At 39.2% G+C, this 15,713-nt stretch overlaps 1 protein-coding gene across 4 annotated transcripts in view; it reads left to right on the top strand.

The window, feature by feature from the left end:
* The first annotated feature begins 1,524 nt into the window (after positions 1-1,524).
* The window catches only part of tbc1d14 (TBC1 domain family, member 14), a 42,600-nt gene continuing 28,411 nt past the window's right edge, over positions 1,525-15,713 (top strand). Inside the window, exons 1-2 of one of the 4 annotated variants that reach the window (XM_026160479.2) lie at positions 1,525-1,657; positions 8,610-9,372. In XM_026160479.2, the coding sequence (XP_026016264.1) occupies positions 8,612-9,372 (761 nt within the window). In that variant the 5' untranslated portion in view covers positions 1,525-1,657; positions 8,610-8,611. Of the gene's footprint in view, positions 1,658-3,409; positions 4,000-8,080; positions 8,329-8,440; positions 9,373-15,713 lie in introns of those variants that run through there. The other 3 variants (XM_026160480.2, XM_026160470.2, XM_080298317.1) reach the window with 3 other exon arrangements.

Here is a 15,713-nt window from a genome sequence, read left to right as displayed (position 1 = left end):
TCGTGGCACATGTGCCTCCCTGTGTGACCTTTGCTTTTGAAACCCCAAAATATTTGCAGATAAGCATGTTTCCTAAAAGGTGTTTTTCTGTCTGATCTTTTATTGTCTTCTCATTTGAGGATAGTAGCAGTGTGTATATATTCTTTTTATTTTCATATTTAATTTTTTTTTTTTTGTTGTTGTCATATCATACCCCAAACTGAAGCACAGATTACCAAAATCATCCCTCTATCATGGGTACATGTCAGCAGTGTACACAGTAATGCACTGTCGCAGGTAAAGGTGTTTTTATTTTGGGCATGGCTTTGACATGGCTCTGTAGAAAATTAAGATTTGAAGGTCCAAAGTTTTAGTCCAATGCCGCTTGATTTTAAAAAAGGGCCCCCCAAGTAGCTGAATGGAAGGTACTTAACTTCAGGGTCTTGTCACCTTTCTTTGAGACACTCAGGAATTTTTTAATATAAGCATACTGCATAGTCTACACTCAGACCTGTGGCAGTGCATTGATGCATCAATGTAAAACATTTTCTTCAAATGTTGAACAAATTATTGACAGGAGTTCTTTCCAAACAGCAGAGGTGACTGTCATTAATTTAGAGCTGTAGTTTTAGGAAGGGGGAAAAAAGAACTAAGCCATTGTAAATTGCATAAGCAATGTGGAAGGGAGTCCCACGAGCCCCAAGTCCTATGCAATACCTTGGCGCATGGAAACATTGAAGAGAATATGGAGAAATGTCCTTTAGTTACTTTTGCATGTGGATCGCTTTTGAGTGAGGAACACATGGGACAGAAAAAACAAACTTATGGAATGTCTCTAAAAATACAGCATGCAAACATCACACTCCATCTTTTTTAGTTGGATTATTATGGGTAAAAAAAATAAACTTACGAGTGAGGTTAAAGTGATTGAAAGAATGCTATGACTGTGTGTGTGTGTGTGTGTGTGTGAAACTGTCAGTGAATGTGTGCAAGAAATCACAAAAAACACTTGCTTGGGAGTTCTGTATTTAACTCTTCCATTTTGATAGGCTGTGTTTGAAACAAAACGTGACGAGTAAACGCATTCAGAGAGGGTTTATGTGTTCGGAGAGACTTCTTACAAGCAAACTTTCAACTGCGCTGTGTTCTGAACAGCATATCCAGCACAGAAAACCCAAGTTTTCCTCGTCTGTTCATTCCCAAGTAGATGATGCTCCTTTGCCCTCCCTCTTCTCTATGTTCCTGAACCCTATGTATCCTGCGTAGCTGTGTTCTTATTTCATGTTCACCCTGAGTAAATTATTTTTGTTTCATTGTGGATTTTCTTAACACATAATAAAGGATTAAACCAAAATGCAGTCTGTAGGTTCCTGTGTCTTTGCATTATCTAGAGCAGGTGTGGGCAATTCCAGGCCTCGAGGGCCGGTGTCCTGCAGGTTTTGAATCTCACCTTGGGTCAACACACCTGAATTAAAACGATTCGTTCGTTACCAGGCCTCTGGAGAACTTCAGGACATGTTGAGGAGCTAATTTAGCCACTTAAATCAGCTGTGTTGGATCAAGGAGCTGTGTTGGACTCGAGGCCTGGAGTTGCCCACCCCTGATCTAGAGTGTTGAAAGGAAATAGGAGCAGCGTTACATTTTAGCTCGTCAGCCTCACGGTGACACTAGAGAGCAGGTGAGGCACTGCCAACTGCTTAAGTATTTATAGCACATGTCAGACTGCAGCTTTTATTCTTGCGGACAATGTTTTTAAGATCCTGTATACTTTTGTGTACCAAAGGTGGTTTTCCAACACATTATTAGCTGGTTTTTGAAAGGCTAATATAACAGCAACAGCCTTAAATAATTTATCCATTGCACTGAAGAATTGTGACTAAATATTTAACATTATGAGATTATCCACACATACACATTAAGATTTTATATTTCTAATGTAACAGAATAAAATGAATGTGATGTTTGTGGTTGTCAAACAAACCCAATGTGTGTTAATAAGATGACCAAACGAGATAAATGATTATCCCATGTGTGAGTGTTGCTTCTGTCAGACTTGATCTGTGCCTTCTCGTTAAAATGGTGGAGGCTAGCGACATGGTGGGAGGGGTTACACCACAACAATGCAGAAAACAGGTTGATATTCCTGAGCATAGCATTTAAGTGTAGCTTTTTATAATATTGATGTCTACAATCAAAATAAAAGCTTTCATTAATAATAGTAGCAGTAATAATTAAAGTTCACTATATTACTTTATTATGATTATGCATTTGCTAACAATTTACTATGTACAGAAAACATGCTGGCATATTAGATGCCGAACCACTTCATGTGGCGGATGAGTAGCTCCTCCCGGGTGGCTGAACTCACCTTATCTCTAAGTGAAAGGCCAGCCACCTACACTTTAGATTAATTTTGGAAATTGCACTTAATAAAACTGCAATCCAAAAGTATGGACACACTTAATATTTTAACCTTGATATTTTTTGAGTTTGGATGAATAATTGCTGCTTTGCACAAAACTTTTATTAGTAATTAGAAAATCTGTTGTAAACTTATAAAACAAAAAGACGAGTAGGACTTCCAGATATTCAACAGTGTCATATTACTTCATATTAATTCTAGCTATCCCTTATTTAGACCTATAAATATGTAACGGGAATTGGGAATAGCTTGAGAATTAATGTTTATAAGAAAATATACACTTAAGTAGTTGATGATATGTTACAATACAATCCAGAATTCACAACCATGTTTTACAGGTCTTTTGTCAAGTTGTGCGGATGCTACAGAAGAGTTGGGATATGAAAATGTCATGGTGTAACCAAAGACTGGGTTTTCTATCAGCAGAAAAAAATATTTTATTAAGAAAATATTATTTTGCTACTAAAATATTTATTTAAAACAGAGGTTTGTTGTCACTACAGGATTTGTACAATTAAAAATACTACCATCAACTTTTTATTTATATGGCCTATAAAGGAATGCCACCCAAAATGGTGTAGACATATAGGAGATAACTCTGTACATTATTTTGTGTCATAACAATTATACATTTTCCCAGAGCTGCTTCTGTAGAATTCCACTTTATTTATACAGAGTATATCTTCTTAAAAGTTTCAGGCCTATAGCACTTCTAATGACAGTTTTCACAATTTGATAAGCAGGTGCTCAGTTATTATAGCAATTTGTGAAATTTCAGTTTACGATGCTATTGAATATACTTCTGTTGATATTGGCTCAATATGGTTTTAATATGAACATACATTTAATAAAATGTGTTTGTAACATTAACCCGACTTTAAAAATGTTATTTAATTGTTTATTTTGGGAGGACTACTCTTCTACGTCATACAACCGTCTATATTGTAGAAGTAACATACGGTCAGTGATATAAATAATAAGCCCGCAGGTTGCGAAGTCGATTAATAATGCCTTCAGGTCCAGACAGGTGAACCATCGACAGGGAGCACTCTTTACTCGATTAGACCGCACTCTCCGTACAAGTTTGTTTTAAAATGGCGGCAGAAGCATCGACACAGGTATGAAATCTTAACGATTCCGGAGAAACTTGAGAAATGCGCTTGCTTCTATGATTCACAAAAGAGCGGAGAAGCACTTCCTGTCCTGCTGTGATGCCGGGAAGGCTAAACCAACATGTCTCTCTCATTTTAAAAAGTGTTGGTTCCATTTGAGGAAGCGCTCGTGAAATTAGTGAGTTGGCGTCAGCGGCAAGTGCACTTGGCGAGCAAGTGCGGTTCAACACGGCGTTTGTGTGTTCACTGGCCGCATTCCGACTGAATTCCGGGGAATTTATTCGACAACAAATGAGCTGACTTCAGTGCTGTTCGTTTGGCCGAAGCTTTGCTGAGGAGGCTGGGAGTTGATGGTGGTGCAGCACTAGTCACAGCATCATCATGGACCACTCCGGCCAGCGCCTACCTGTCACCCACCTGTAGCTTTAACCGGCAGCATGGCCAACACGGCCCACGACACACAGGACCGGAGGGAGAACCACTGTGGTACGTTACTGTCGAGCACGGTCTCAGTTCTGTGTATTTATCGCGGTTAGACAACATGACATGTTCACCGTGACCCTGACACTGAGTGTGCTGCCCTCCCTGGTGACGTATGTCACACCAAACTGCATTAGAAAAACTTTTAAAAATCAAAACTATGTAATATCGCGAATTTACACAGATGTTTAACTATGACCAGTTGAATAATTCGTGTTTTATAGATACGGGCATGAATTCGGCATAGATTAATTATACATTAAACAGCACTTGCACTTTTTATTTCGTCACATATCTCAAATATCAAGCGTCACTGAGTGAGTTTGCAAATTGCTATGGCTAGTCTTCAGTTCTGCACATCATTTCAGAATAAATAAAACTTGAACTTTCATTCAATTTTGTAGAAAGTGATATTGGCATGGAATAAATATTTGTAACCACTCCCGAAAACTGGAATCCTCCATATACCTGACACAGATATTTGGAATTGGGTTATGCCATAACACGTGATGTGCTTTTAAACAAATGCAGGTAAACTGAAAACTGGCTCCATTGCTTGTGAAAGTGTTGGCCCACTTTTCACAATTTCTGCTGTTAGTCAGGGATATAGTGGCGTAATATTGCATTTCCTTATGGTGTCCATAGAGTCATCATATCATGACTTGAAGAACCAGATTTGTGTGTGTGTGTGTGTGTGTGTGTGTGTGTGTGTGTGTGTGTGTGTGTGTCTGTGTGTGTATTCAAATAGGCGGCTAAGTTGGGCAGACAATGAAGGCAATCTTGTTGTTTCTGTTTCATTACTTTTACAAGAACAAAAAAAACTCTGGTGCGGCCGCATGCTTCACAGCTTTTACATTTCAGTGCTTAGCTGTTAAGACCTTTTAATATTTTCAGAATACATAGCAGTATTAATAATAATGACCGTAGGGTCATCATCATTAATTTTGACATTTGTTGGTGACCTCTCCTCTACTTGTATTTTGATTTCTACAGTGGCACAACCTGTTGCTGTGTTTTGGGACAAAGTCTGCCTGGCTCACATGACTACCTGCAGGTCAGGGTTTAGAGCTTGGGTAAAAATCTGGCTTCGTGTGTCAGTGCGTTGGAGAGCACTCAACTCTTTTAGGGTTTTGACTTTGAAAGGGTATTTATTTTTTACTGATTAGGGCGTGGTTGGTTTAATCGTAACCTGTTTACTGTCTTAACATGCCTGTCGTTTATTTCTGTGTGATTAAATTTAGGAAGTCGGGCCACTGTGAGTTATGTAGTAGGAACACTAAACCCACCATGTGTGCTCTGAAGTTTATGAGAGTTTCCCTTGTTGCCAGAGTGCAGGAGATAACACCCCCCCTCCCCGCATCAGAATTGGTTTAATGAAAGGATTCCTGAAATTCTCTCCTGTCACTGCTAATGCAGCTTAGAGCTTAGACACACTAGCTTCTAAGCTGGGGTTGGAGCATGATGGAGCCCAGCAGAAAACATGTTCACATTACACTGCAGACTCCAGTTACAGTCGGGTTACTTTAGGATTAGTTTTCACCTAGTTAGGCTCACATGCTCGAGTATCCAATGTCAATTAGAGGAAACCTTTAATCCTGTTGTATTAAAGCTACCAATATCAATGGGATGTACAGTCAAAAATAACTTTTCTGCAGTTTTTCTGCCTAGCCCATTAATTCTAATAAAGCTGTGGTTATTTGATTGAGCAGGTGTTTATTGAAAGGTTGGATGCCCGTATTAAACATAGACAAAGTGCAAGTATACGCGTGTACAAGTAAGTCCTGTGGGCCAAAAGCTCAGACTGATCTAGACACTTCTGGGTTGTTCTTTTTCTTCTTACTCTTGGGCCTTGATGATGTCATTGAGAGGCGATATCATAGATGTGGTTATTTGAGCTGAAGGTTCTGTAAGCACAGAAGCTTCACTCACATACTGTTCAAACTTTGTTTGTGAAGGAGAGAAGTGGGATCATTTTGGCTAAAGCCCACGAATAACAACACTGAGCTGTCAAATGACCCCTATATAGCCTCTTTAAACAAAATGCAAATTAAAACATTTCAGTTATGGTGCAGTCATACTAGGGAAAACTTTGGTGTGGGACCACGACATAACCAAAGGTATTCCAACTGTGTGCAGTGAACTTGAGATTTATTTTCCTAGTTGCTTTGAAGACAGTGCAGTCAGTTGCTGTTATTAAATGGATTTTATTGCATCAAGGCGCCAATAAAATGAAAATATGATGAGTTTCCTATCAGTTTGCCATTGAATGGGTTTAAATTGGCATTTGTGTGCAATGCGTTTGATAAGATGGTGATTAGCTGTGACAAATCTTTGGAAACCAAAAATCTGTTGGTGTCTGTATATAGAGAAATTCACATTAAGGAAAAATGTGCATGAACTTGTATTCAGAGCGCAACCAGAACCTCAACAAGCTGAAAGAGAAATTAAGAAATTCCTCCACGAATAGGTTCTAGGTTCTTTATTATTTGTCACATGCATAGGTATGTAGATGCTGCAGGACGGTGATTTAACTGCAGAAAGTTAAAGCCATGTTCCACACAAGCTGTTTAGAGAAAGGCCGCTTCCCACCTTTGCAATCACATTTGGATCTCTGACCTCTTCAAGGTCAAATAAGGTCAAACTTTCATAAACTGTCTTATCTTTAACTGTTTAAAATTTTACTGCCTTCTGTTCATATTGGCAACATTTGAAACTGGTATATGGGGATACTAAATGTCACATTATAGTTTGCATCCAAATGCCATGTCACATTTCACCTCTGATCTCACTTTTATAATGCACTGCTTTTCTATCAATTTGACTCCATATTACATTATTCTTAGTGCTGTCAATAGAGTAAAAAAATAACTAATTAATTGCACAATTTTCTGTAATTATTCGCAATTAATTGCAATTACTTGATCAACAGCCTGGTTGCAATTACATTTTTTCAACTTTATATTTAAGCTTGTAACTGACATTTATGCAATATAATGAAGTAAATGGAGAGTAAACACAAAGAATGTATGCTTAAACTGGTTCTCACCAGTGAAATACAACTTTTTAAAAAACCTACATACTAATAGGAATGTCTTTATCCTGTTTTCCTTATCTCACCCCTTGAGCCTGGTTCTGCTCGAAGTTTCTTCCTGTTAAAAGGGAGTTTTCCTTCCCACTGTCGCCAAAGTGCTTGCTCATAGGGGGTCATATGATTGTTTGTTTGTTTGTTTTCTGTATTTGTTATTGTACGATCTACTGTGCAAGTACCTAGAGGTTATTTGGTGCTATATAAATAAAATTGAATTGAATTGAAAATTAATAGGTAATGTTTAATCCGATTCATCACAGGGTTACTCTGGATTAATTTTGATTAATCACAATTAAATACCATTTATTTTTATTCTATATTAATCACATTTAATTTTGCACGAGCAAACAGATTCAAGAAAAAAGGGAAAATATGCGTACTTAACATGTTTATTTATCTTGAACATTCATCTCCAAAAAGTTGATTCTGTTCATCTGGACGTAGCGTTTTGTGGGAGAAACGTTTCGTCACTCATCCAAGTGACTTCTTCAGTCTCAGCTGACTGCAGGTTTCCCCAATCTTATAAACAGTACATTTGCATAATGACTGAAACCAGCCCACTGAAGGACGTAGCGTTTTCTCCCACAAAACGCTACGTCCAGATGAACAGAATCTGGATGAACAGAATTTGGAGATTTATTTTCCTGGATGATTGAGAATGCATCAAGACCTTGAACATTCATGTTAACAAAAAACTCTGTAAACATTTATCCGCTCTCTCTCTGTCACTTTTGGGGAGGCTTCAAGTCCTTGAAACGAGGAACCAAAGCTATGTAAAGCGCATGTTCCCAAAGATATTAATAGGTCTGCAGTTTGTTGCAATCTGCCAATGCTCTGTGAGTGGTTTGTTGCAAGCTTGGTGACGCGTTAGTCCTAGCAGCATCCACGACTAATGTATGCTTCACGTCGATGTGATATTTTAAGATGGAAGTGCTTCGGTGAAAAGAGAATTCATTCTTTCACAATGTGCATAATACTATGTCGGTTGACTGTTCTGTCTTTTTTTTTTTTTTTTTTTTTTTTTTAAATATTCAAACGTACTCAAACGTGCGTTTATCATCTTCTATATTGAGTTGTTTGGTTCAGCTGCCCGTCACTACCAGATCAACTGCACATTTGCACAAGTGTGAAGGTAACTCTACTTGGACAAACTGCCCAAAATGCGTTGACAGAAACATTTCGGGAATTTTGAATCATTCTGCACTCCAGATGCATTAATAGCGTTAAAAATCTTAATCGTGTTGACCGTGATGGCGGATTACTTTGCATTAACGCTTTAATTTTAACAGAACTAATTATTTTTAACCTTAGTGTATTAAAAAACAAAGAAAGAGACCAGAGAATGAGCTGCCTTGCCAGAAGTTTGCACTCTCTGTGCTTCTTTATTTCAACAATGTAACAATGGAATTGTCACTTTTTTTTTTTAACGTACTTTTTATGAAAGACTACAGCAAATTGGCTCAAACTAGTTATCAGGAGGTGAATAAATATATTTATGTTGTTAAACTGAAATTTCTGTTTCCTACAGTTATGCCTGGAGGAACCATAGTGGAGAATGGCTCTGTGGTCAAAGACCCGACGGCCTCTCACCTAAATGATCACATCAGCAATCACTGCCATGAGGCCAGAGCGGCCACACACAGCAACGCCGTCCTGCCCATCTACAAGCCATCCTGCTCGCCCACTACTGTCTGTTATAGCAGCCCACAGAAAAGTTACCCAGACCTGGAGCCAGACAACCACAGCCTGACTTCCCAGGACTCTGGTATCCCCACTCTGGAGATTAATCCTCCGGAGCCCTTCCTTCACAGTCACCAAAGGCAAAGCGACGGAGGCCTTATGCTGGAATCAAGTCACGACACCCCCGCCACATTACCTCTGGACAATGGTCCCTCTGATGGCACCACTGTACGAAAATCCTCCACCTTTCCCCGCAGTGGCTATGACAACATCCGCCTCTTTAGCCCCACCCTCAGATTATCCTCCACCATGGGAGCTGGTGTTGGGGGCGGAGCATTAAACCGTAGTGATGACATCTCTGTGTGCAGCGTGTCAAGCATGAGCACAGAACTGTCGGTCTCCAACGAAGACATCCTGGATTTCACAGTTACATCTGACTCCAGTGCGATTGTCACTTTGGAGACAGCCGACAGCAGCACTAACCACTTTTCAGAAGTGGTGTTGTCGTCTTCAGCGGGAACCTCCAGAGACTTATGGGCGGCAGAAGTCATGCAGAAAGAAGAGGATGGGAGGCAGAGAAAATTGGGACCACTAGCAAGTTTATTTGCAAGGTAAGTCCATGGTTCTGTACTTTGTATTTGTAACACCCCACCACACCCCCACAGACTATCTGTTCTTGTTTAATTATGAACAATTATCATATAAGAAATAAAAAAACCTGTAAAGTCAGTACCTACATTTTGGAATATTCAATTAACAATCATTTGAAACAAATGATTTAAAATAATAATACAACTGAGAAAGTTTTTAGACTCACGTTATTATCTATTTGTCTTATATATGAAATATTTTTGAGCTGTGTTTTTATTGGATGCATTTTTATTTTTTCAAAGCCTACAGTAGCTGTTTTTTGCATATAGATAATATATTTTGATGATACCTAACCTGTATAATCCACTGTCAACGATGTACTCTACAACCTTGACCAAATCTAGGTCAATTGAATTCATGTGAGGTAATCTCAGGGTAAACATCTAAAGTTAATTACTCATTCAGGCATGTATTTATTTTATTACCATATTTATTAATGTAAATTAACAACAAACAAGAACAAATGTGATTCCATAGTTTTAAGGGTGCGGGGAATTCAACTTGTTTAAACATCAAAACAAAAACTAAGCCTAGACATAAGTCACTTTTCAAAAATCGGCAGCAGTGGTACACATCCCCACATTTTCTGTCTCTGTACCAAGATGGTGCCTGTAGCACCAAAGGACTCTGTCTCGCCCTAGCATCACCTGTCCCTCTCATCCTCATCATAAAGTCATCATATTCTGTGCTATGATTTATATTTGTTTGTGGTCTTGCCACATGTGCCACAAACCTCATCTTAGCTGGTACATGACTCCGTTTGCAATCAGCCCTTATTGTCAACACGTAAGCCGTGACACATTTATATTGCAGCATTTTGCATCTCACTACGACAGGAAGGAGTTGTTCCTACCAATCATTTAGACGATCCCAATAACGGCTACTTTCCACTGTGTTCTTGTGATAAAGTACAAATTTATTACTAAATTACTAAAATATCAATATTTTAATGTGAGAATCGATTCTAGAACATACATATCTGGTATCAGAGGAATCGTGTATATATCATAATAATAATGGATTGCATTTATATAGCGCTTTTCGGGGCCCTCCACTATTCCACTATTCATTCACTCTCACATTCACACACTGGTGGAGGCAGCTACAGCTGTACCCACAGCTGCCTTGGGGCAGACTGACAGAAGCGAGGCTGCCACATCGCGCCATCGGCCCCTCTGGCCATCATCAGTAGGCAGTATGTGAAGTGTCTTGCCCAAGGACACAACAACCGAGACTGTCCGAGCCGGGCTCGAACCGGCAACCTTCTGGTTACAAGACGAACTGCCAACTCTTGAGCCACGATCGATATATGGTGTGATCCACACACCACTACTTGTAATTTAGAATCTTTTAGAGGAGTTGCAGGATTTAGGAGGGACATTTGTAGAGCTTTTCTTTGGATATTGGCTGCCTTTTGTTTTATGAAAAAGCAGCAGTTGTCCAAAGGAAAAACTTTAAAAGACCTCCAGACAGCCTGATGTCCAAGAACACTTAAAAAAAAAAAAAAAAAATCTAAAAAGCCTGTCTCTTTGGATGTAAACTACAAATTAAGGGCTGTAAACTTTCTTCAAGATCTTTGCACCATGCTGGAGTATAATGAAATATGTGGGCAGAAATGTTGATCTATCACAAATGTTATGAGGCCATAATAGGGCAGAAATAGAAGAAAAACTAAAAGCAGCATTGTAGCCAGCCTTACTGAGATAATACTAGATTGTCAACTTCCTCTTTGACTTGCAGAATTTGTATGCTTAAGATTGCTTCACAAACGTGCATTAAGCAAAATATCCCTCTGACCCATTCCACCACTCTTGGAAATTGCAGCTCACCCAGAACATAAAAGATCATGACCCTGACCTCTGCTTATCCAAATCATGGCCAAGCATGAGTCTGATAGCAGCTTTAAAGCACAGCAGCGACCTAGCTACCACTTACATGTTGTCTCTTGTGTTTAAGATACAGACTAGTATATGAACACCCCTGGTAAAGCCTGGTTTGCTTGTTATTCACACCTTTTGACACCAGCTCCCAGCACATCATGTTTCAATAGTACAAATGGACCAGTTAGACCAATTATTACTGATCCCATCCTTATAACATAAATCTAAAGTTCATTCATGTATGTGCTGAAGTTGTATTTGTTGGTAAAACAATAACAAAACCATGGTGAACAAAACAGATTTAATTTAAGCTCAGTGAGAATTTGCTGCTCTAATTTATGTTCACAGTAGTTTCTCAGCACTAAGCATTGCTCTTAGAGCCACACATGCAGAGTATGTCTAACAAGAAACTCCATATTCTACTGTAGGTGCAGTAAAAGCTTCACAAGTGCTAAAACGAACATAAAGAGAAAAGGGGCGAGAGCAGCTAACAAGGAAAGTGCTGTTTTTGGAGCTTCTGGCTCATGTTAACTCACTTGACTATAGTTTGCTGTTAATTACATGAATTACTGCAAACAGACTGTGAAATGCCTTCAAACGACTGACCCTTTGCCGTCAGCTTCCTCTGTGCTGTTTCATGTAGAAGTTATGAAGTTTCAGTGGTGGTTGCACGTTGCTGCTTTCAGATGGGGCCAGTGTCAAAAAGATGTGTTACATACAACTGGTCTGTTGACCACTGTTGTTTGTGCTGATGTTAGCGACTCCTGTTTGTACTCTTCATACTGTGATTTTGGATCTTTGGGGTTTTCTTTTTTTCTTTCTTTAGGGGGGTGAGGGGGCCGTTTGCTTCAATATTCAACAAATGCACAGCGTGACCCAAATGTGCAGTTGGAATTTTTAGAGGCCTGCAGTGGAGCATATTTGTGCTGATTCAAAGCACTCTGTCCCCTTATATACGACTATCAGATATGTGCATCCCTACCCAGTATCTCAGATCCTGAGGAATTTTCTGTTTTCTGGCAGGGAACGTCCTTAACAGCATAACTTGTCCTGAGAGAGTGTGCACTGCTTCTCTGTTTGTGAAGACGATACTGTCATGACATTGCATCTAATGGGCTACTTCCCATTTCTGAATGTGTGCAGCTAAAGGTGTGGTGCTCCTTCCTCTTCCTCCTCCTTGTGCATGTTACAGATAGAGCACCTTAGGGGAACAGCAGTTTACTAAGACTATTTAAGATGAAGTTAGAGGGTTAAGTGCACAGAAAAGGCAGCAGGATGGTGACCGTAGTCCTCGTAGTAAGTAACTAAGTTAAAAAACGCCAGCCAACAAGAACATATCAAACTACTTAATTGCCTGAAGAAAATGCTAATGAGGTTTTTGATGTCTCACTACAAGTTTCATCATCATACTCGGGTTCAACTTCTTATAAGCTGGCACAGACATGCTAAAGTTACTTTCATTTGACTTACAGGTTTTTGCACACGTTCTGAGGAACGCTTTTAGTCTACCAAGATTTCTTTTTGTATTTGACCAGGCTCTTATTTCAGATCAAGTGTGTTGTCATGGATAGCTTGCATTTAGCACTACAGATGCTGCAGAGATTGTTGTGTGCATTGAGTTTTGAAAAAGTGTAATCTCAACTGAGACCGCTTTCAGCTTGAGGCTGCTGGTGCCATTGCCACGTGTGTCAGATCGCATGGTCTCATTCTTTCTTCCTCTAACCCAGATCTACTCTGCTACCGAAATGTAACATTTCATTGATTTAGTGTGTGAATCATTTCATATTTGGCATCTGGTGCAAGACTCTGCCAAATCAAACATGTGGAACTGCCCACTGTTGTAATAGAGCAGCTGAAAGTAGCCCTTTTCTTGTTTCTGTATTTGTGTAGGAGTTCACTTGGCAAATGAAAGCTGCCAAAAATGTGATGATTTGAGATGACCTTGGTTTAAATCCTCTTTTCATCGGTGCCTGGAGGTTTTACTTAAACGTAAGCAGAGACTCTATTTTAATTTTCAGACGCTTTATTTCTTTTAGGAACTGAAGCCAAACCTGGAATTTCCGTATTCTGTTTGACTTGCAAGAAATGTACTATTCCTCTCTGCTGAATGCATCTTTCCCAATATATATTTCAGGAAAGATGCATTTGAGTCAAAACCATGAGTTTACATTTTGTTTTGGTTGTAGTTATTAGATGGGTAGGATGACGGGAATGAAATGATCCACTGCCTGCTCTGGTTTTCCTCAAATTGAATCCAAGTTCCAAACACACTCAAAATGTTTACTGACTGAATTAATCAGTTAATGAGGTAACATCAAGTGTTAAATTGGCACTCCCTCAAACTCAACTCGTCATCCCTGGTTTTTATTCATTCGTCACAAGTAAAAGTTACTCATTTACTGATTGCCCTTCAGATTCCTGCTTCTCACACTCATTCCTCCTGTTCCTTACATCCCATTTGTTTAGAAGTCAGCCTTGTGACTGAGGAGGTGGGGACACAGAGGAGAGAGCAGCTCCCTCCTTTCCACTCTGCCTGAACAAAGGGCTGTGTAGGGCTTTTTTTACACTCTGTAGTAAAAGCCGTAAATGCAGTGGGACTTGCTGATCTATGAGTTTAACCACAGGGTTTTTGCTATTTTTCTGTTCCTCTTATCGTCTTTTGAAGCTTAGACTCCAGGCTCTTGTTTCTCTGTTGTGTAATTGCATTAACAGAGCAGGATGGCAACTCCATCGCTCATGCTGTACACTGACAGGTAGGACAATGAACAGTATTTGGTGGCATAAGTTTGTCTTGATTGACATGTCATGGCTACTGTTTCCTGTTGGATTTATTTATTTATTTTTCTGCTTGGCAGCTTTGAGCAGTTCTTTGTCCTGGTTATTTTATGTTTTCTATGACTTGAGTCTGCTTTTCTACTTGAGATGGCTTGTGTTAATTTTTTTGAGTCATGTCTCTTTATTGTAAATTCAGGCCTGTAACCATGCTGAGACACTTTATCACCTTATTTGCAGACATCAAGGCTGAAAACCAGATTTGTGAAATGCTAAAAATCTTAAAATCCTTTGGGGAAAAAATAATCTAGTGCTATGTCTTAGCTCACACTGACCATATATAAATAAGCACTTCTGACAGTCAGTTCTTTGGTTCTTCCTAGCTGTTCCGTTTGAGTACTCGACCGTAGCCGCACCAATTCAGATGTCACGTTGAAGCAACTTTGGCCCTGACTGAATGCAAACCATGTTCCTGCAGACACGAAAGCCAAAAACAAGCAAAAACAAAACACATGGCATCCACACGAGGTGTTGAGTAATCCAGGAGTTGAAGTCAAAGTTTGCTTCTTAAAGGTGGCACCGTGTTGGCCTCTGCACTTTGATCTGTGTTGCGTTCTTTTATAGAGGCTTTCTGGGGTTACTCGTGTTCACTACTCCCTGCTGACAGTTTACTTTTTCTGGCATATCGCATATTTTCAGTATTGCTTTTGCGTTACAGATGTACAGATTCTTGTTTAAATAATTAGTTGGTTGAGCCAAAAAGTTAATTATTGACCAAGTAATGTTTTCCCAAGCTTTGAACCACATTTTAAGATTTATTAGTGGGTTTATTTTTTTAGGTTGAGATGACAATAATATATTCTAGTAAGCCCTGTGATGGTGGGCATGTTTACCAAGATTTCTTAAAGGTTCTTTAATGTGCAGCTGTTACTGTTAAAATGGGAGTATAGTCTCTGCGGCATGATTGCATCATCCACACTCAGATTTGGTATTCAAGTAAATTGCAAAGGATCAAGAGATGCTTTCCATTTTGATTTTAGGCCAGCCAAAGCTAGTGTGGATAGCAAGCTATCAGTTTGCTATCCACATTACCAAACTGATAACCGTGGACCAGGAATCAGTTCAATAACTTTCACAAACTATGAAATTCCTCTACTTTTCTACTTGCCATCTTTATTTGCTTGAAAAACAAGTCACTGAAACATTGTGGTTTGAGAAGTTTGAGTTTAGCCGTGTTTTCGTGAATCATCTAATCTACACTCGTGATGTTCCCTCTGGGTCTTCATCAGCTTTCGCAGGGCTCATCCACTGATGGCCTCACATTTAACTAGAATAAATTGTTACAAAACCACTGCTTGTGCTCATGTTGTTTGTTTGTTTTTCAACTACAACACTGCATTATGGTAAAACATCTCTACTTTGGATTTGTCTTTATTTCCAAAGGACATCGTTCCAAAGTTGTTGTTTTTTTGTTTTTGTTTTTTATTCAGATGCAACTTTAAAAACCTGTGTCATGCAGCCATTTTCTTTCTACAGAGAATAGGCTTCCTGCTGACAACCCTTCCTAACAAGCCATACTTTAAAAGTCTTTTTCTGAACGTTTACAAATGTCAGCATGTTAAATGTTGAGTCTGAGATGCAGTTCTTGG

The sequence above is a fragment of the Astatotilapia calliptera genome, chromosome 3 (genome assembly GCF_964374335.1).
Source record: "Astatotilapia calliptera chromosome 3, fAstCal68.1, whole genome shotgun sequence".
Taxonomy (NCBI): Eukaryota; Metazoa; Chordata; class Actinopteri; order Cichliformes; family Cichlidae; genus Astatotilapia; species Astatotilapia calliptera.
Note: the sequence above shows the minus strand (reverse complement) of the source record. Positions and strands in the feature narration are given on the sequence as shown.